The following is a 21,582-nucleotide window of genomic DNA, read 5'->3' on the forward strand; positions in this document are numbered from 1 at the left end:
AACACTGGATTATCAGACAAGTTAATTCACAAACAGAACGAGCTAGTAACAATGAAATAGACAAGTTTTATAACGATGTCAGCGAAATTACTAATAATGTGGTAGTCGTGGGAGATTTTAATGCATAGGAAAAATATGGAATCGGCAAAAAGAATGAAAATGGCGAAATACTGGTACAGTTTCTTTTAGAGTTTTCTTTTTTAACACTGCTCAAATTCCATATTTCGTAAAAACACAAAAGAAACTAAATGAACTTGGGTATATCCAGATGGAAACATACCACAATCATCAATGACGTAGCAAGCTTGTCTCGCGCCCGGGGCACAATAACTTTTAATATTATATTGTAATTAATATTATATATTGAATATTATATCCAGCAATTTTTTGTTTTGCGGACCATTTGGCGCGTCTTTGTGAATAGCACCCGGGGCATAATGCCCCCTCTTACCCCCCCCCCCCCCCCTCCCCTCGTTACGCCATTTCACATTATGACAAATAGGGCAAGGCTATGCAGCGACATTACTACAATATAAAACTTCAATTTCAATACAAATCCAAAAATATATGCTGGAGGAAGCCTACGCCGTAAGGCAAGAGACATTTTATGAATATAAGGTATATAACTGCGGAGTTTATTTGAATAAAGTTGATTTTGATTTTGGAACATCAGTGAGAACTCTGCCTGCCTGGAAGAGCCTGGAAGAGATCGCTCATTAGCGATAAGGCCGCCTTTTGGACTTATCTCCTGTTTTTATTTTTGTAATTTTATTATTATTATTAACTCTTACTAAACTCATTCGAGTTTCACCAGACATCAGTGTCGTCAAAATAATCAGTAGTGACACATTTAACTAAGGTAAGTCATTCTGTTATTGCTACCAAGGCATATTAGTAAAGTACAAAGTTAAAAAATTATTACTTTCGTCCTTATAGTCAATCACTTCCATCTTGATCCTCGGATTGTCCAGCACGTCGTGTTCCTCTATGTCTATGTCGTCAGCCATTTTATAGCCTGAGTCTGAACCTGTGGAAATATAGACTTTTATATATTAACTGTTTACTCACAAACAAAACAAAACTGACTTTGTTTAACTTGTTAAAAGCACTCAACAGATAAACAAAGAAATAAATGCCTCAACGGCTTCTGGCCGATTTATCTCCTGTGTCAGGGGTTCGGAACCAACATGCAAGCACAAACGTACAGGCCACAGCAAACATCTGTATGCCCAATACAAATGTTTGCCGTGTGACCATTGTGCCAAAGGGTCGCCTCAATTAATCTAAAATGGGTCTCATCACAATCACCAGTTTTCAATTAAATAAAGAATCAACAAACCTACCCCACTTCAACGGACGGTAAGTGATTACCGTAGCCTAAAGACGCCTGCAACACCAGAAGCATGGCAAGCGCATTTCCAACCCTGTTCGGGAGCTCTCTACCTTACTCACCACAGAACACAACACTGCTTGAAAGCAGTATTATTCAGGTGTGATCTTCCGTAAGATCGCGGTATTTCCCAGTTGAGCTATTTTTTTTTTATACCACTAGGTCGAGAAACAAGCATACGGCTCACCTGATGGTAAGAGACTACCGTAGCTTATAGACGCCTGCAACACCAGAAGCATCGAAAGCACATAGCCGACCTAATCCCCAATCCCCCCAGGAGCTCTGGTCACCTTACTCACCAACAGGAACATAATACTGCTTAAAAATAGTATTATTTAGCTGTGATCTTCTGTAAGGTCGAGGTACTACCCCAGTCGGGCTCCATATTTTGAGCAGGAAATTCCTGCTGTGCCCTACCTCAGTTGATACTACAGATTTTGAGGAGGATATTACCTGCTGTACCCTGCCTCAGTTATAAATCATAATTATTACACTTAAGTACAAGCTAGTCTTAAATAATACATTAACCTATTATAATAAAAACTAACTTAAATAACGAAAACTCAGTATGATTTCTTGCGTCTGTTATGCTAATAAAGGATAATAAGAATAAACAAAAATCAAAAACCTACTTACGTCTTCATAAGACTTCGTAATTTCGTACAGTGACGAGTTTTTTCTATATTCCACTCACGTTTTATAAACAGCACTCTTAATACTAAATATTTTCGTCCATTTAACGCTACAAGAAATACGTTTACTCAAAATAACCATAATAAACGAAAATTTAACGTAACTTTGTTTACTATTAATTTCTAGAGATTGATCTCGATTTATTAATGTTTATGATTAAAAAAATATACAAAATCAACGCATTAACTGTTGTTTAAGTACAGAAACGGTTTAAAAATAGAATCGTTTTAAGAGTTCAGTTCAATTCTTTGCTTATAATGGCTTTTATAATTTATAGTTAATAGTTACGTTTTATGTGTTTGAGAGAAAACTGAAAAATGTTTGTTTTGACGTATGATCTGTCTTTTATTATAACATAGATTATAACCATAATTTTACGTTCTGATATGCGTTCCGGTGTATTTATCTTTACGGTATTAAAAAAAACCGTTGCTGTGCCGTTATCTAGTACTATTCAACGAGCGATTCTTGTATATATATATATATATATATATATATATATATATAAATATATATATGATATGATGATGATGTAATGATGAATAACTAGCTGTGCCCGAGACTTCGTCTGCGTGGAATTTAACAAAAAAGTTATTTTTCAGTTCGCAGAGTTATAAAATAAAATAAAATTCTAAAATAAAAGTAAGATAATCCTTATTACATCAGCTATCTGCCAGTAAAAGTCCCGTCAAAATTGGTGCCTTCGTCAAGGTCACATTCACACAAAGAGTGTTCACGAACTCTGATTTTGGCCAGAATGACCTATATATAAGACCGTGATACAAATAGACTTTCACAGCGCGAGCGGAAACGAGAACATGGATAGAGCAATCTCCTTATTCCTCATCATCATCATCATCACAGCAGCCTTTCGCAGTCCCATAGCCCATATTCACCACGCTGGGCAGGTGGGTTGGTGACCGCAGGTCTCAATTAATATTGAATAAACTGCAACCTTAAAACTAATATGTGCGAATTTAAATATCTCATTAATATAGTACAACTCGATTTTAAAAAAGAATAATCAGAAACGTTTTACTGTCAGATATTGTCTTTCCTCAAACAGCGTTATCCACAGCTGGTGAAACAGGGCCTTAACTTTCTAATTTTACTGTTGTTTAGGATAATTAATTTCTATTTTTAACAGACTTCAAAAAAGGAGAAAGTTTTCAATTTGACTCAGTATCTTTTAACTTTTTGTGTTATAACTTTTTACTGTGTAGCGACATCTATCATCAATATCGCTACAACTGGTTGTACCGATTTTGATGTTTTTTTTTTTAAATTGAAAGCATTTATTTTTTTTCACATATGGCATATTTCTTTTCGCAATGATGAATGGAAGAGTTGCTGTTAATTAATAGATTTAGGCTCTCAAGTTCTATTTTTACCCGACTGCCAAGGAAGGGTTATGTTTTTCGCGTGTATCTTGTATGCATGTATATTTGTATGTAATATTCTTTACTACCTCATATTTCCAGAACCACTGAACGGATTTACATAATTGAGGTATCGTTAGGTTCGTCTTAGCTGCCCAAGTGTTGTTAGATAGGTGACATTAAAAAAAAATCAAACATGGCGGTTGCGCGAAGCCATTGTAGTTAATGAAAAAAAAAATTTTTCTCGAATAATACAATATGGGTATCAAATTGAAGGGCACTATACAAGGATTTTAAAAAGGTATATCATGATTATTATTAACTTATGTGCATCTTCCGCTTGAGACTTCATTATCTTCATCAATAAAATCTATATAAATAAAAATGAATGTTGCTAAGCGCATAACTCGAGAATGGCTCGACCGATTCCGCTAATTTATTTTTTTGTATGTTCCTCAAGGCCAACGGAAGGCTTTAATATTAAAAAATAAGAAATATCTATATAAATAAAACTCAATTAACTTTTTACTTAACGAAGTCTGTCCGGGTAGTCTAATAAGAAAAATAAAACAACATGTCATTTGATAACAAATTTATTTTTTAGTAAAATTAAAGCAAAAAAAAAGAGTTATTTAGTTGAACTGAGGTAGGGCACAGCAGGAATTTCCTGCTCAAAATATGGAGCAGCCCGACTGGGGCAGTACCTCGACCTTACAGAAGATCACAGCTAAACAATACTGTTTTCAAGCAGTATTGTGTTCCTGTTGGTGAGTAAGGTGACCAGAGCTCCTGGGGGGATTGGGGGTTGGGTCGGCAACGCGCTTGCGATGCTTCTGGTGTTGCAGGCGTCTATAAGCTACGGTAATCGCTTACCATCAGGTGAGCCGTACGCTTGTTTGCCGACCTTATGACATAAAAAAAAGTTTATATTTTCAGTTTTTTTTTATTGAAGTGAAACTTCTGTAGGCGCATGATCGTAAAATTTTTACGGATGAAACGGCAATGTTTTTGTCGATGGCGCTGGAACGGAAATCTAAAGCTTTAGATTTGTATAAATATAAACGAGACTTAAAAATTAGTTTGCCAAAGAAGTTTCGTTTCTGACGTGTACTTTGTATGCGTGCTTTTTTTGTTATGGTATTTTACAGAATTTAACACTGGATAGTCAAGGTGTCTTAGTTATTGTACAAACGCAGATCTAAATAATGAGGACATATCATATATTTTCTATGTATTTTTTTTTATAATTTTACTAATAGTATTTACTACAGAAATTAAATTAAAATTTCTTAAAAACTCTTTTGGTATTACAAATTGTCATTTTGTCTAAATATAGACAAGTTAAGTTTACGATGAAGAGAAAATAGTTTGTATTAAATAAATTTTGAAAAAAAAAAAACATTTATTAATATTGAAATTGTCCCTAAATATTTGACAGTAATCACTAAATATTCCCGTCTTTTTTTTAATTACTTTAATTAGAATCTTAAAGTCAATCACCATAAATAATAACTATTAAAAGAATATTATTCAAATATTTTATTAATAAAAGAACACAAATTTATAATTCTTGTTATTTTATTTTTTAAACTTATTTAAACCTAATCGAGAAGACAAGGGTTCTCTTTAAATTATTTCAAATCTTCGAGTCAAAGACGACTGATTGTTGCAAAATGATTATCAAAAAGTTTTACAAATTAAATTTATCTAGATATTTCAAGAGATCTTGTACTTAGAACATTATCTTCACGGTATGTACGGAAATGTCTGTGTTACTCGTCCGATAGCTCTGAAACAAAATAATTTTATAAATTTGTATAATTGGCAATCGTTTAAATTATGACACTAACATTTGGTGAGGCTGAGAGTAGGGCTGTCACCCGTCCGGCTTTTCTTTTTCATGTAACTAGGTCGGCAAACAAGCGTACGGCTCACCTGATGGTAAGCGATTACCGTAGCTTGTAGATGTCTGCAACACCAGAAGTATTGCAATCGCGTTTTCGACCTTATCCCCAATTTAACTGAGGTAGGGCACAGTAGGAACTTCCTGCTCAAAATATGGAGCAGCCCGACTGGGGTAGTACCTCGACCTTACAGAAGATCACAGCTAAATAATACTGTTTTCAAGCAGTATTGTGTTCCTGTTGGTGAGTAAGGTCACCAGAGCTCCTGGGGGGATTGGGGATTGGACGATTCTGTAGACCGTTAAATATTTAAAGAATTTTGTCAAATAAATCTGAAACATAAATACAATGTAATACCCTTCAAAGTAATACCCTTTAAAGTCGCTCAACGTGCAATGGAACGGGCTATGCTTGGGGTCTCTCTCAAAGACAGGATTAGAAATGAGACTATCCGCGAGAGAACGAAGGTAACCGACATAGCCCACAGAATTAGCAAGTTGAAGTGGCAGTGGGCTGGTCATCTGTGTCGCAGGACCGATGGCCGTTGGAGTAGACGGGTCCTAGAGTGGAGACCGCGTCTTGGCAAACGCAGTGTGGGACGTCCTCCGGCCCGTTGGACCGACGATCTACGTAAGATTGTCGGTGTAGGCTGGATGAGGATTGCGGAAGACCGGGATGTGTGGCGCGAACTTGGGGAGGCCTATGTCCAGCAGTGGACTGCGATAGGCTGAAGTGTGTGTGAGTGTGAATACCCTTCAGGCGTACCCCGTAACCCATACTAACCGGGTCCCCAACCCCGCTGTGAAGATCAGCCTCCTTCCCTTCACCAAGTACTCGGGGCATCTCGAGAACCTGAACAGCACTGAGGCCGCTTCACCGGCCCTCAGGACGTTGTTCGGTGACATTATACCCTGGAACAAATGTAGAGTCTATGAAACACCCAAATGTTGAGTGTAAACATCATTTTTTTAAGTAAAACTTCTTTACGTAAACTTGACTTGGGGTAAATGTGTGACCGTTACGAAAAGTGTGATCGGGCGAGGCGAACGGTGCGTGCACACATTTTCTTTCTCTCTTCCTCTCATGGCCAGTTACATTTCGTATATCTAAGACACAGTGCAGGCATATTGTGCAGAAGTCTTACTTCAGTCGTTGGTCTAAAGCACGCTAATTTTTATATGCAATGAGTTCGCTTGTCTCACCTCTATGATGGCAGTCTGCCGTACATTGCCGACGTGTACTGAGCACTGAAAGCCCGGGTATATCGCGGTGGAGTGCCTCAGCACATGTACTGATGCCTGTAATGAAAAAAAAAATATACATATCTTCTAATATATAAAATTCTCGTCTCATGGTGTTAAACATTGAACTCCTCCGAAACGGCTCGACCGATTTTAATAAAATTTTGTGGGCATATCGGGTAGGTCTGAGAATCGGCCAACATCTATTTTTCATACCCTTTAGTTATAAGGGGGGGGGGGGATTAAGCGGGTTAATAACATATATGGCAAAGAAACGTTTGCGGGGTCAGCTAGTATTATTGTATATTTTATGCGAAAATAAAGTTACCAACAAGAAAGATGCTCCAACTATCTATGGAGTTTTCTTTTTGAGAACAATTGTTCACTTTCCAATCCCCTAATCGCTTTCAGTGATGTAGCGAGCTTAACTCGTGCCCGGGGCACAATACCTTTTTAGCGCTTTCCCCCATTTAAAAACCATATATTACCCTGCCCGGGCAATGATGAGTAGCCTTCAAAAAAGGAGGAGGTTCTCAATCCGACTGTATTTTTTTAAATGTATGTTACATCAGAACTTTTAACCGTGTGGACCGATTTCGACAATTTTTTTTTTAATCGAAAGGTGGTGTGTGTCAATTGGTCCCATTTAAATTTATTTGAGATCTAACAACTACTTTTAGAGTTTTATCTAATGATGCGTTTTTACTTGACGCTTTTTTTCCAATTATATAACTCCAATCCTCCTTTAGTACCATGATAAGGAAACCAGGATTTGATGATGGGATCCCAGAGAAATCGAGGGAAACTCTTGAAAATCCGCAATAACTTTTTACTGGGTGTATCGATTTTAATAACTTTTAATTTAATCCAAAGCTGATGTTTGTCATGTGGTCACATAGTATAAATTTTATTGAGATCTGATAACTACTTTTTGAGTAATCTTTGATAACGCGTAGTTCCGTTTCATTGAGGTCGGGCACAGCAGGAATTTCCTGCTCATCATATATATTTTGAGCAGGAAATTCCTGCTGTGCCCGACCTCAGTTAACCATAAGGTGATTCATAAGCTTGTTTGTCGACCTAATTATATATTTAATTAATTATTAAAAAAAACAAATAAATGTACTTACGACAACTTCGAAACCTACCTGAAAATATATACATCCCCTTGGATCGTTCGGATCTTCTAGAAACACTACATCGCCGCAGACACAGTCCCTATCACCCTTATCTGGCATGCGCATGTCGGCCTCAGAAATCCGCATGTTCAACTTGTCCTCATCATCCGACACGTACACGTTTTCGTTCTTCGTGTCCGAAGACTTCGTCAGATCGTTCTGCGCCATCGCTATGTCTTGCAGGATGTTCTTGTTTTGGCGTCTCGCGTTCTTACGGCTCTTCTGCGACGTTTGTGACGTCTGGACCAATTCGCTGATCTGGAAATGATTTATGTGGTTTTGAATTTTGACCAATTTAATGTATCATTAGTTATGATACATTTTTATCCATATAAGGACCGCGGTATGAACAAAATATGAGGGGTAAAATTTACTGAACGAATGACCTCGTTACGTTTCTCATAATGCCATCTATCGGAACTCGATAACGTTATTTGATTCGTCTACTTACCATTTGATATGGTATTAATCTTTTTCTTAGACTAGTAAACCTTTTTTAAGTCTATTTAGACTTTAGACAGACGATCTGAAGGAGTAAGCTTCGGTCGTGCGTCGGAGCTTTTTGTTACACTTTTTTTTCTTGAGATGGTTGTCCGACATCTTTTTCCTAATTACGTTGTAAATGATAATATGAATATGGATAACGCTATTTAATTTATCTGACAGGTAAATTTTTTTGATATATTTGTATTCGTAAATCATTTCAGTCTATCGCAGTCCACTGCTGGACATAGGCCTCCATAAGTTCGTGCCAAAAAATGGCGTGAACTCATGTGTTTTGCCCATAGTCACCGCGCTGGGCAGGCGGGTTGGTGACCAAATTCGTAAATGTGAATCTAAAATATATTTTATCGATTGAGGTGGAACAGCCTCTAATTGTCTAGTCCACCTTCCGCTTATTTTTTATCCACACTAAATCCATAACCGTCGACACCCTTACAATGTATCAAGAGGTTAGATTGACTTTTACATTGACTAGAACTATCTTTATGATAAGGCTGTAAATATTGTAAAATAATAGACGATGCTCAGATATAAGGCGACAGAAAGGTATGCTCCGATGGTTTGTTCATGTCGAGAGAATGAGTGAAGAACGATTGACGAAAAAAGTGTATAAGGCGAGCGTGGATGGAAGGGTTGGAAGGGGTAGACCTAGGCGGACGTTTCGAGACCAAATAAGGGACGTCTTGAAAAAACGCCAGGTCAAGAGTACCCTAAACCGAAGAGCGTGTATGAAGGGAATAATGAAAGTGGACGAAGCGAAAGAAGTATGTAAGGATCGTAGCAAGTGGAATGAAGTGGTTTCTGCCTACGCTTACGGGAAAGAGGCGTGATTATTATTATTATATATATATATATATATATATATATATATATATATATATATATATATATATATATATATATATATATTATAATGGACTCGATATGTGGAAAGAGGACTCGGTTGGATATTTTAGAAATCATGTGCTACGTTGGTCTCACTGTATTACCCCCCCCCCCGCTTCAGGCGACCGCCCTTCCTCTCTCCCCTCTCATCTGCCACACGCCACTCCCCGTTCCGTCTGCAGTCGCGCGCACCCGCGGCCCCAGCCCGCCAGACAGAGCCTCCCTCAACTCCCCAGCCCCGCCCCCGCTCACCTGCGCGCGGCAGCGGCCCGGGCGGCAGGCGCCGAAGGCGGGGCGCGGCGCGGCGGCGGGCGCGCGCGGCGGCGCCAGCAGCACGAGGCCGGGCCGCGCGCGCACGCTGTCCCCGCCCCCCGCCCCGCCCACCGCCAGCCCCAGCGAGGCGCTCTCGCCGGCGCGCACGCGGCCGCACGGCACGCGGTTGCGGTACACCGAGCGCACGAGCGCCGGCGCGAACGAGCCGTCCGGCAGCGGGCCTGCCAGAATACGTTTTTTTTTTTTTAAATATATAGACTAGCGCTTGACTGCGATCTCACCTGAAGGCAAGTGAAGATGCAGCCTAAGGTGGTGCGCGCTTGCCTAGAAGATGCCTATTCACTCTTGATTTAAAGATACCCAAGTTATAGTTCGTATTTAAAGATACCCAAGTTATAGTTCGTAAAACGTCTTCCTACACCACTCGTATATCGCACTTCGTTTCAATGGACGAGCCACTTTGATAGGCTCGTTCCGTACACCCTTCGTGTGTCGTGTGTGTGTGTTCGACTATAATTTACAATTAAAAACATTCTCGGAGGAAAATAATTTGTTACCGTGTGCGGTTCTTGAGTTGTATGCGACGATTTATATTAATATTTCTCTTCGTCGATGTTTTTAGGGCGAAGGAAATCGTATTGAACAATTATGCACCAATATATTGCGAAAGTAACTTGTATATCAAGACAAAGTAGAATTTAATAAAAGAGTAGGAATTACTTTCTTAAACTCAACGTAATACATTACACCTCCAGAACCCCCTCATTTGTATAAACGCAGTTAGGAGTCAAACACCCTGTACATAAAGATCTCATGTCAAGACGTTCTACCGGGCTAATTTCCAAAATTATACTAAACTATAATAGACCGATTTTAATGAAAATTTGCACAAATACGTTTCTCCAACTTAAAATATAAGCTATGTTTTAGTGTGCTTTACACCACACGACTAACATAACACTTATTTAACTCCAACTAAATCCCTCTATATATCTCCTCAACTTCCGTTTGCCTCGTCCGATCACACTTCCCGCAACGCTCTCGTCACGCATTCACCATCTCACCCTCCACCAAGCATGCGTAAGAAAGTTTTACTTCAAAAACAACATCTAAAATACACTCTACATATAACCTGTACTCCTAACTGACTTCTCTTGACTTACCTTTGACTTTTTTATATAAATTTGATTATTGATCTTTTAAAATGAATTTTATTGTTAGTGAGTGGGATTTTTACTTTTACTTTAAATTTTTTTATGTGATGTTATCCTAATTATACTTGCTTCATGACATTAATATATGGTGGAATGTTGTGTACTCCGTAATGGGATACTTATAATAATGTAGTAATGATTCATATATAATGTTTTGTATGTATTTTGTGAATGTACCTATAAAATAAATAAATAACTGCGTTCCCTCAAATAGAGGGGGGGGGGGGGGTTTAGGTGTTATGACCACGTTGGACGCGAAAAAAAATTATAAAGCATTTTTAAATTTTACATTATCTTAGTATACGAGTTACTCCTTTAAATTAATTGTGTCCTAACGCTTAATATATTAAACAACTAGCTGACCCCGCAAACGTTGTTTTGCCATATATGTTATTAACACCCTTAATCCCCCCCTATAACTTAGGGGTATTAAAAGTAGATGTTGGCAGATTCTCAGACCTACCAGATATGCACACAAAATTTTATTAAAATCGAGTCGTTTCGGAGGAGTTCAATTTTTAACACCATGACACGAGAATTTTATATATTAGATAGATTAAACCTTAATAAAATAAATAATCACTCTTTAAGAACCCTTGAATGACGACGCGTTAGCACAGGTCACGGCAAACATTATTGGCCACACAGATGTTTGCCGTGGTCTGGGTGTTTGTGCAGTCCTTGTGGGTCTCCCCACCGTGCCTCGGAGAGCACGTTAAGCCGTCGGTCCCGGTTGTTATCATGTACACCTGATAGCGATCGTTACTCGTAGTAGGGAATATATACAGCCCGTAGTGTAGCAGCGTGGTGGATTAAGCTCTGATCCTTCTCCTACATGGGGAAAGAGACCTATGCCCAGCCATATGGTCTGGACGTTTGTGCTTGTGTATTGTGTGTGTTTCCGGACCCCCAACACGGGATTAAACCCTAGTGGGGGCCGTTGAGTGAGGCGTTTGTATTACTATAAAATAATATAAAATAACCTAGCCGACCTAGCTGAACAAGCCCTTAAATTCAACAAGCTCCTTTCTGGTGGTTTGTCTGGAAGAGATCACTATCTAGTGATAAGACCGCCCGTTGCATGCGACGTAATTATTTTTTTCCCTTTAAGCTTTATACTTATGTAATTGTTATATGTTACTGTGTGCAATAAAGTTAAGGCTTAAACCGAAAAATAAAAATCATCATATCAGAAATTTCGCTCTAGCGGGTACATCGTTCCGTAGCTTAATTGGCTAGAGCATCGACACGGTCAGTCGGAGACGCGGGTTCGAACCCCGCTGGAGCGGTCAATTTTTGATATGATATTCAAAAATGTTTGCAATAAAGTTATTTATTATTCTTATGACCTATAATCAAGTTGTCACCCTCGAACAGCTGCCCCCTCGCCAGCAGGCCGCCAACGACGGGGCCGGTCGAGTCGCCGACGTGGAAAATCTCGTCTATTTGAAACTCGCATGTTTCCTGAAATTTTATTTATTTGTTTATTTACAGAAGAAAACAAAAAGATACAATTTATGTGATAAACAGTGCAGCAAAAATAATGAACAGTTTAACAGTGCACTCACGATATTATATGCTAACATAAAAATATGATATAAAGCTATACAAATATAGATTATACGTGTGAATATAATTGGAAAGAAAAAAAAATAACATTAAGTGGTTAAAAAATAGTAATAATCATAATAAAAATAATAAATGCGGTCATGTCAATCTCTCTCTATATGTTGGTCTAAAAAGAATTTTTTAAATATGTTTTTATAGTTGTGTTTTTGAATTTTTATTTAAATTCGATGGCAGATTATTTATTAAGAAAGGAATAATATATTCAAGCGTACGTTTCCCATAAAAATTACTACATACAAGTATATATACATTTTGATGGTTGATTCAGCTTGTAACTTCCCACTGCTGGGCATAGGCCTCATTCTCCGTGTAGGAGAGAGAGAATGATCGAGATTACATCCTCGGTAGGTCAGTGCGAGGTGTCGCGGTACACACGTCCTTGAACGTACCAATTGATTTCTATCATAATTTCCTTTGTGGCTTCTCCATTCAATGTGACAGTAAAGATTACATCTGCGCTACCTTGGCACTGTTGGAGGCACGGTCTTATACACAGGTCGTGTAACAACAGTAGTGGAGGTACGTCAGCTTAATGTCTACGTGTTTCTTTTCAATCTACGGCCGCCAGTGGCGTGACGATCGCTGGGTGTGCTGTGCAACGAAGACAATACCACTCTGTCTTTTCATATCAAACGTCACGCATTTGTGTTTTAAAATATAAACAATTATAACACAGCGGCGTTGACGCGAACGAAAAGTTATGACACTGTCCTACTAATCTCTCACCATTGAAATTGGGCTCCGTTGCAAGACCTGTATATAAGACCGTGGTTGGTAGCCATCATTTTAATGAATGAATGTTTACTCACGTCCTGACACTGTGATCTCAATGTCAGTATGGTGTCAAAATCAGATCAAATTATCTTCATTCAAACAGGCGTCATCTTATAATTATAAGTTTAAATTGTAGTTATCAATAAAAGTGAAGCGTGTGTTAATCAGTGTGGGGTATAGTGTGGAGTTTTTTTATAAATTAAATATACATCCACGGGCTTTTGATCCCATATCCTTTTTTTAAATGATTCTACTTATTATCGAAATAGGTGTTTTTCAACAACATCATTACTCGATACACTTATCTTAATGTCTCTAAAAGAGAAGTGAGCCCATCGACCGGTTCTTATTCTAACTCATAAATAAAAAAATTAAACTATACTATTTATTTATTTCGTCTACGTGTGCTAATATAATTTGTATATTTATTTTTATAATATCGCGATGTGGGTTCCGTGTGGGCGCAGTGTGGGTTGAGAGTGGACTCAGTGTGGGCGCAGTGCGGGGGTCAGTGTGTAGCAGTGTGGCGCAGTGTGTAGCGGTGTGTGTCGAGTGCGGGCTCAGTGACGGCGACTCACGTCCCCGGCGGCGGGCGGCGCGGGGCGCAGCGCCAGCAGGCAGCGTGTAGCAGTGTGGCGCAGTGTGTAGCGGTGTGTGTCGAGTGCGGGCTCAGTGACGGCGACTCACGTCCCCGGCGGCGGGCGGCGCGGGGCGCAGCGCCAGCAGGCAGCGTGTAGCAGTGTGGCGCAGTGTGTAGCGGTGTGTGTCGAGTGCGGGCTCAGTGACGGCGACTCACGTCCCCGGCGGCGGGCGGCGCGGGGCGCAGCGCCAGCAGGCAGCGTGTAGCAGTGTGGCGCAGTGTGTAGCGGTGTGTGTCGAGTGCGGGCTCAGTGACGGCGACTCACGTCCCCGGCGGCGGGCGGCGCGGGGCGCAGCGCCAGCAGGCAGCGTGTAGCAGTGTGGCGCAGTGTGTAGCGGTGTGTGTCGAGTGCGGGCTCAGTGACGGCGACTCACGTCCCCGGCGGCGGGCGGCGCGGGGCGCAGCGCCAGCAGGCAGCGTGTAGCAGTGTGGCGCAGTGTGTAGCGGTGTGTGTCGAGTGCGGGCTCAGTGACGGCGACTCACGTCCCCGGCGGCGGGCGGCGCGGGGCGCAGCGCCAGCAGGCAGCGTGTAGCAGTGTGGCGCAGTGTGTAGCGGTGTGTGTCGAGTGCGGGCTCAGTGACGGCGACTCACGTCCCCGGCGGCGGGCGGCGCGGGGCGCAGCGCCAGCAGGCAGCGTGTAGCAGTGTGGCGCAGTGTGTAGCGGTGTGTGTCGAGTGCGGGCTCAGTGACGGCGACTCACGTCCCCGGCGGCGGGCGGCGCGGGGCGCAGCGCCAGCAGGCAGCGTGTAGCAGTGTGGCGCAGTGTGTAGCGGTGTGTGTCGAGTGCGGGCTCAGTGACGGCGACTCACGTCCCCGGCGGCGGGCGGCGCGGGGCGCAGCGCCAGCAGGCAGCGTGTAGCAGTGTGGCGCAGTGTGTAGCGGTGTGTGTCGAGTGCGGGCTCAGTGACGGCGACTCACGTCCCCGGCGGCGGGCGGCGCGGGGCGCAGCGCCAGCAGGCAGCGTGTAGCAGTGTGGCGCAGTGTGTAGCGGTGTGTGTCGAGTGCGGGCTCAGTGACGGCGACTCACGTCCCCGGCGGCGGGCGGCGCGGGGCGCAGCGCCAGCAGGCAGCGTGTAGCAGTGTGGCGCAGTGTGTAGCGGTGTGTGTCGAGTGCGGGCTCAGTGACGGCGACTCACGTCCCCGGCGGCGGGCGGCGCGGGGCGCAGCGCCAGCAGGCAGCGTGTAGCAGTGTGGCGCAGTGTGTAGCGGTGTGTGTCGAGTGCGGGCTCAGTGACGGCGACTCACGTCCCCGGCGGCGGGCGGCGCGGGGCGCAGCGCCAGCAGGCAGCGTGTAGCAGTGTGGCGCAGTGTGTAGCGGTGTGTGTCGAGTGCGGGCTCAGTGACGGCGACTCACGTCCCCGGCGGCGGGCGGCGCGGGGCGCAGCGCCAGCAGGCAGCGTGTAGCAGTGTGGCGCAGTGTGTAGCGGTGTGTGTCGAGTGCGGGCTCAGTGACGGCGACTCACGTCCCCGGCGGCGGGCGGCGCGGGGCGCAGCGCCAGCAGGCAGCGTGTAGCAGTGTGGCGCAGTGTGTAGCGGTGTGTGTCGAGTGCGGGCTCAGTGACGGCGACTCACGTCCCCGGCGGCGGGCGGCGCGGGGCGCAGCGCCAGCAGGCAGCGTGTAGCAGTGTGGCGCAGTGTGTAGCGGTGTGTGTCGAGTGCGGGCTCAGTGACGGCGACTCACGTCCCCGGCGGCGGGCGGCGCGGGGCGCAGCGCCAGCAGGCAGCGTGTAGCAGTGTGGCGCAGTGTGTAGCGGTGTGTGTCGAGTGCGGGCTCAGTGACGGCGACTCACGTCCCCGGCGGCGGGCGGCGCGGGGCGCAGCGCCAGCAGGCAGCGTGTAGCAGTGTGGCGCAGTGTGTAGCGGTGTGTGTCGAGTGCGGGCTCAGTGACGGCGACTCACGTCCCCGGCGGCGGGCGGCGCGGGGCGCAGCGCCAGCAGGCAGCGTGTAGCAGTGTGGCGCAGTGTGTAGCGGTGTGTGTCGAGTGCGGGCTCAGTGACGGCGACTCACGTCCCCGGCGGCGGGCGGCGCGGGGCGCAGCGCCAGCAGGCAGCGTGTAGCAGTGTGGCGCAGTGTGTAGCGGTGTGTGTCGAGTGCGGGCTCAGTGACGGCGACTCACGTCCCCGGCGGCGGGCGGCGCGGGGCGCAGCGCCAGCAGGCAGCGTGTAGCAGTGTGGCGCAGTGTGTAGCGGTGTGTGTCGAGTGCGGGCTCAGTGACGGCGACTCACGTCCCCGGCGGCGGGCGGCGCGGGGCGCAGCGCCAGCAGGCAGCGTGTAGCAGTGTGGCGCAGTGTGTAGCGGTGTGTGTCGAGTGCGGGCTCAGTGACGGCGACTCACGTCCCCGGCGGCGGGCGGCGCGGGGCGCAGCGCCAGCAGGCAGCGTGTAGCAGTGTGGCGCAGTGTGTAGCGGTGTGTGTCGAGTGCGGGCTCAGTGACGGCGACTCACGTCCCCGGCGGCGGGCGGCGCGGGGCGCAGCGCCAGCAGGCAGCGTGTAGCAGTGTGGCGCAGTGTGTAGCGGTGTGTGTCGAGTGCGGGCTCAGTGACGGCGACTCACGTCCCCGGCGGCGGGCGGCGCGGGGCGCAGCGCCAGCAGGCAGCGTGTAGCAGTGTGGCGCAGTGTGTAGCGGTGTGTGTCGAGTGCGGGCTCAGTGACGGCGACTCACGTCCCCGGCGGCGGGCGGCGCGGGGCGCAGCGCCAGCAGGCAGCGTGTAGCAGTGTGGCGCAGTGTGTAGCGGTGTGTGTCGAGTGCGGGCTCAGTGACGGCGACTCACGTCCCCGGCGGCGGGCGGCGCGGGGCGCAGCGCCAGCAGGCAGCGTGTAGCAGTGTGGCGCAGTGTGTAGCGGTGTGTGTCGAGTGCGGGCTCAGTGACGGCGACTCACGTCCCCGGCGGCGGGCGGCGCGGGGCGCAGCGCCAGCAGGCAGCGTGTAGCAGTGTGGCGCAGTGTGTAGCGGTGTGTGTCGAGTGCGGGCTCAGTGACGGCGACTCACGTCCCCGGCGGCGGGCGGCGCGGGGCGCAGCGCCAGCAGGCAGCGTGTAGCAGTGTGGCGCAGTGTGTAGCGGTGTGTGTCGAGTGCGGGCTCAGTGACGGCGACTCACGTCCCCGGCGGCGGGCGGCGCGGGGCGCAGCGCCAGCAGGCAGCGTGTAGCAGTGTGGCGCAGTGTGTAGCGGTGTGTGTCGAGTGCGGGCTCAGTGACGGCGACTCACGTCCCCGGCGGCGGGCGGCGCGGGGCGCAGCGCCAGCAGGCAGCGTGTAGCAGTGTGGCGCAGTGTGTAGCGGTGTGTGTCGAGTGCGGGCTCAGTGACGGCGACTCACGTCCCCGGCGGCGGGCGGCGCGGGGCGCAGCGCCAGCAGGCAGCGTGTAGCAGTGTGGCGCAGTGTGTAGCGGTGTGTGTCGAGTGCGGGCTCAGTGACGGCGACTCACGTCCCCGGCGGCGGGCGGCGCGGGGCGCAGCGCCAGCAGGCAGCGTGTAGCAGTGTGGCGCAGTGTGTAGCGGTGTGTGTCGAGTGCGGGCTCAGTGACGGCGACTCACGTCCCCGGCGGCGGGCGGCGCGGGGCGCAGCGCCAGCAGGCAGCGTGTAGCAGTGTGGCGCAGTGTGTAGCGGTGTGTGTCGAGTGCGGGCTCAGTGACGGCGACTCACGTCCCCGGCGGCGGGCGGCGCGGGGCGCAGCGCCAGCAGGCAGCGTGTAGCAGTGTGGCGCAGTGTGTAGCGGTGTGTGTCGAGTGCGGGCTCAGTGACGGCGACTCACGTCCCCGGCGGCGGGCGGCGCGGGGCGCAGCGCCAGCAGGCAGCGTGTAGCAGTGTGGCGCAGTGTGTAGCGGTGTGTGTCGAGTGCGGGCTCAGTGACGGCGACTCACGTCCCCGGCGGCGGGCGGCGCGGGGCGCAGCGCCAGCAGGCAGCGTGTAGCAGTGTGGCGCAGTGTGTAGCGGTGTGTGTCGAGTGCGGGCTCAGTGACGGCGACTCACGTCCCCGGCGGCGGGCGGCGCGGGGCGCAGCGCCAGCAGGCAGCGTGTAGCAGTGTGGCGCAGTGTGTAGCGGTGTGTGTCGAGTGCGGGCTCAGTGACGGCGACTCACGTCCCCGGCGGCGGGCGGCGCGGGGCGCAGCGCCAGCAGGCAGCGTGTAGCAGTGTGGCGCAGTGTGTAGCGGTGTGTGTCGAGTGCGGGCTCAGTGACGGCGACTCACGTCCCCGGCGGCGGGCGGCGCGGGGCGCAGCGCCAGCAGGCAGCGTGTAGCAGTGTGGCGCAGTGTGTAGCGGTGTGTGTCGAGTGCGGGCTCAGTGACGGCGACTCACGTCCCCGGCGGCGGGCGGCGCGGGGCGCAGCGCCAGCAGGCAGCGTGTAGCAGTGTGGCGCAGTGTGTAGCGGTGTGTGTCGAGTGCGGGCTCAGTGACGGCGACTCACGTCCCCGGCGGCGGGCGGCGCGGGGCGCAGCGCCAGCAGGCAGCGTGTAGCAGTGTGGCGCAGTGTGTAGCGGTGTGTGTCGAGTGCGGGCTCAGTGACGGCGACTCACGTCCCCGGCGGCGGGCGGCGCGGGGCGCAGCGCCAGCAGGCAGCGTGTAGCAGTGTGGCGCAGTGTGTAGCGGTGTGTGTCGAGTGCGGGCTCAGTGACGGCGACTCACGTCCCCGGCGGCGGGCGGCGCGGGGCGCAGCGCCAGCAGGCAGCGTGTAGCAGTGTGGCGCAGTGTGTAGCGGTGTGTGTCGAGTGCGGGCTCAGTGACGGCGACTCACGTCCCCGGCGGCGGGCGGCGCGGGGCGCAGCGCCAGCAGGCAGCGTGTAGCAGTGTGGCGCAGTGTGTAGCGGTGTGTGTCGAGTGCGGGCTCAGTGACGGCGACTCACGTCCCCGGCGGCGGGCGGCGCGGGGCGCAGCGCCAGCAGGCAGCGTGTAGCAGTGTGGCGCAGTGTGTAGCGGTGTGTGTCGAGTGCGGGCTCAGTGACGGCGACTCACGTCCCCGGCGGCGGGCGGCGCGGGGCGCAGCGCCAGCAGGCAGCGTGTAGCAGTGTGGCGCAGTGTGTAGCGGTGTGTGTCGAGTGCGGGCTCAGTGACGGCGACTCACGTCCCCGGCGGCGGGCGGCGCGGGGCGCAGCGCCAGCAGGCAGCGTGTAGCAGTGTGGCGCAGTGTGTAGCGGTGTGTGTCGAGTGCGGGCTCAGTGACGGCGACTCACGTCCCCGGCGGCGGGCGGCGCGGGGCGCAGCGCCAGCAGGCAGCGTGTAGCAGTGTGGCGCAGTGTGTAGCGGTGTGTGTCGAGTGCGGGCTCAGTGACGGCGACTCACGTCCCCGGCGGCGGGCGGCGCGGGGCGCAGCGCCAGCAGGCAGCGTGTAGCAGTGTGGCGCAGTGTGTAGCGGTGTGTGTCGAGTGCGGGCTCAGTGACGGCGACTCACGTCCCCGGCGGCGGGCGGCGCGGGGCGCAGCGCCAGCAGGCAGCGTGTAGCAGTGTGGCGCAGTGTGTAGCGGTGTGTGTCGAGTGCGGGCTCAGTGACGGCGACTCACGTCCCCGGCGGCGGGCGGCGCGGGGCGCAGCGCCAGCAGGCAGCGTGTAGCAGTGTGGCGCAGTGTGTAGCGGTGTGTGTCGAGTGCGGGCTCAGTGACGGCGACTCACGTCCCCGGCGGCGGGCGGCGCGGGGCGCAGCGCCAGCAGGCAGCGTGTAGCAGTGTGGCGCAGTGTGTAGCGGTGTGTGTCGAGTGCGGGCTCAGTGACGGCGACTCACGTCCCCGGCGGCGGGCGGCGCGGGGCGCAGCGCCAGCAGGCAGCGTGTAGCAGTGTGGCGCAGTGTGTAGCGGTGTGTGTCGAGTGCGGGCTCAGTGACGGCGACTCACGTCCCCGGCGGCGGGCGGCGCGGGGCGCAGCGCCAGCAGGCAGCGTGTAGCAGTGTGGCGCAGTGTGTAGCGGTGTGTGTCGAGTGCGGGCTCAGTGACGGCGACTCACGTCCCCGGCGGCGGGCGGCGCGGGGCGCAGCGCCAGCAGGCAGCGTGTAGCAGTGTGGCGCAGTGTGTAGCGGTGTGTGTCGAGTGCGGGCTCAGTGACGGCGACTCACGTCCCCGGCGGCGGGCGGCGCGGGGCGCAGCGCCAGCAGGCAGCGTGTAGCAGTGTGGCGCAGTGTGTAGCGGTGTGTGTCGAGTGCGGGCTCAGTGACGGCGACTCACGTCCCCGGCGGCGGGCGGCGCGGGGCGCAGCGCCAGCAGGCAGCGTGTAGCAGTGTGGCGCAGTGTGTAGCGGTGTGTGTCGAGTGCGGGCTCAGTGACGGCGACTCACGTCCCCGGCGGCGGGCGGCGCGGGGCGCAGCGCCAGCAGGCAGCGTGTAGCAGTGTGGCGCAGTGTGTAGCGGTGTGTGTCGAGTGCGGGCTCAGTGACGGCGACTCACGTCCCCGGCGGCGGGCGGCGCGGGGCGCAGCGCCAGCAGGCAGCGTGTAGCAGTGTGGCGCAGTGTGTAGCGGTGTGTGTCGAGTGCGGGCTCAGTGACGGCGACTCACGTCCCCGGCGGCGGGCGGCGCGGGGCGCAGCGCCAGCAGGCAGCGTGTAGCAGTGTGGCGCAGTGTGTAGCGGTGTGTGTCGAGTGCGGGCTCAGTGACGGCGACTCACGTCCCCGGCGGCGGGCGGCGCGGGGCGCAGCGCCAGCAGGCAGCGTGTAGCAGTGTGGCGCAGTGTGTAGCGGTGTGTGTCGAGTGCGGGCTCAGTGACGGCGACTCACGTCCCCGGCGGCGGGCGGCGCGGGGCGCAGCGCCAGCAGGCAGCGTGTAGCAGTGTGGCGCAGTGTGTAGCGGTGTGTGTCGAGTGCGGGCTCAGTGACGGCGACTCACGTCCCCGGCGGCGGGCGGCGCGGGGCGCAGCGCCAGCAGGCAGCGTGTAGCAGTGTGGCGCAGTGTGTAGCGGTGTGTGTCGAGTGCGGGCTCAGTGACGGCGACTCACGTCCCCGGCGGCGGGCGGCGCGGGGCGCAGCGCCAGCAGGCAGCGTGTAGCAGTGTGGCGCAGTGTGTAGCGGTGTGTGTCGAGTGCGGGCTCAGTGACGGCGACTCACGTCCCCGGCGGCGGGCGGCGCGGGGCGCAGCGCCAGCAGGCAGCGTGTAGCAGTGTGGCGCAGTGTGTAGCGGTGTGTGTCGAGTGCGGGCTCAGTGACGGCGACTCACGTCCCCGGCGGCGGGCGGCGCGGGGCGCAGCGCCAGCAGGCAGCGTGTAGCAGTGTGGCGCAGTGTGTAGCGGTGTGTGTCGAGTGCGGGCTCAGTGACGGCGACTCACGTCCCCGGCGGCGGGCGGCGCGGGGCGCAGCGCCAGCAGGCAGCGTGTAGCAGTGTGGCGCAGTGTGTAGCGGTGTGTGTCGAGTGCGGGCTCAGTGACGGCGACTCACGTCCCCGGCGGCGGGCGGCGCGGGGCGCAGCGCCAGCAGGCAGCGTGTAGCAGTGTGGCGCAGTGTGTAGCGGTGTGTGTCGAGTGCGGGCTCAGTGACGGCGACTCACGTCCCCGGCGGCGGGCGGCGCGGGGCGCAGCGCCAGCAGGCAGCGTGTAGCAGTGTGGCGCAGTGTGTAGCGGTGTGTGTCGAGTGCGGGCTCAGTGACGGCGACTCACGTCCCCGGCGGCGGGCGGCGCGGGGCGCAGCGCCAGCAGGCAGCGTGTAGCAGTGTGGCGCAGTGTGTAGCGGTGTGTGTCGAGTGCGGGCTCAGTGACGGCGACTCACGTCCCCGGCGGCGGGCGGCGCGGGGCGCAGCGCCAGCAGGCAGCGTGTAGCAGTGTGGCGCAGTGTGTAGCGGTGTGTGTCGAGTGCGGGCTCAGTGACGGCGACTCACGTCCCCGGCGGCGGGCGGCGCGGGGCGCAGCGCCAGCAGGCAGCGTGTAGCAGTGTGGCGCAGTGTGTAGCGGTGTGTGTCGAGTGCGGGCT

The 21,582-nt window shown here is 51.3% G+C and overlaps 1 protein-coding gene across 1 annotated transcript in view; it reads right to left on the reverse strand.

Annotated features, from left to right (window-relative positions):
• Positions 1-4,986: 4,986 nt before the first annotated feature.
• The window catches only part of LOC123666127 (GTP-binding protein 2), a 38,057-nt gene continuing 21,461 nt past the window's right edge, over positions 4,987-21,582 (reverse strand). The window contains exons 13-19 of the mRNA XM_045600334.1: positions 13,861-13,887; positions 12,011-12,125; positions 9,427-9,668; positions 7,756-8,043; positions 6,569-6,664; positions 6,150-6,277; positions 4,987-5,251 (exon numbers count right to left, since the gene is read on the reverse strand). Coding sequence (XP_045456290.1) covers positions 5,209-5,251; positions 6,150-6,277; positions 6,569-6,664; positions 7,756-8,043; positions 9,427-9,668; positions 12,011-12,125; positions 13,861-13,887 — 939 coding nt within the window. The 3' untranslated portion in view covers positions 4,987-5,208. The remainder of the gene's footprint in view (positions 5,252-6,149; positions 6,278-6,568; positions 6,665-7,755; positions 8,044-9,426; positions 9,669-12,010; positions 12,126-13,860; positions 13,888-21,582) is intronic.

This window comes from Melitaea cinxia, chromosome 25 (assembly GCF_905220565.1).
Source record: "Melitaea cinxia chromosome 25, ilMelCinx1.1, whole genome shotgun sequence".
In the NCBI taxonomy this organism is placed as follows: Eukaryota; Metazoa; Arthropoda; class Insecta; order Lepidoptera; family Nymphalidae; genus Melitaea; species Melitaea cinxia.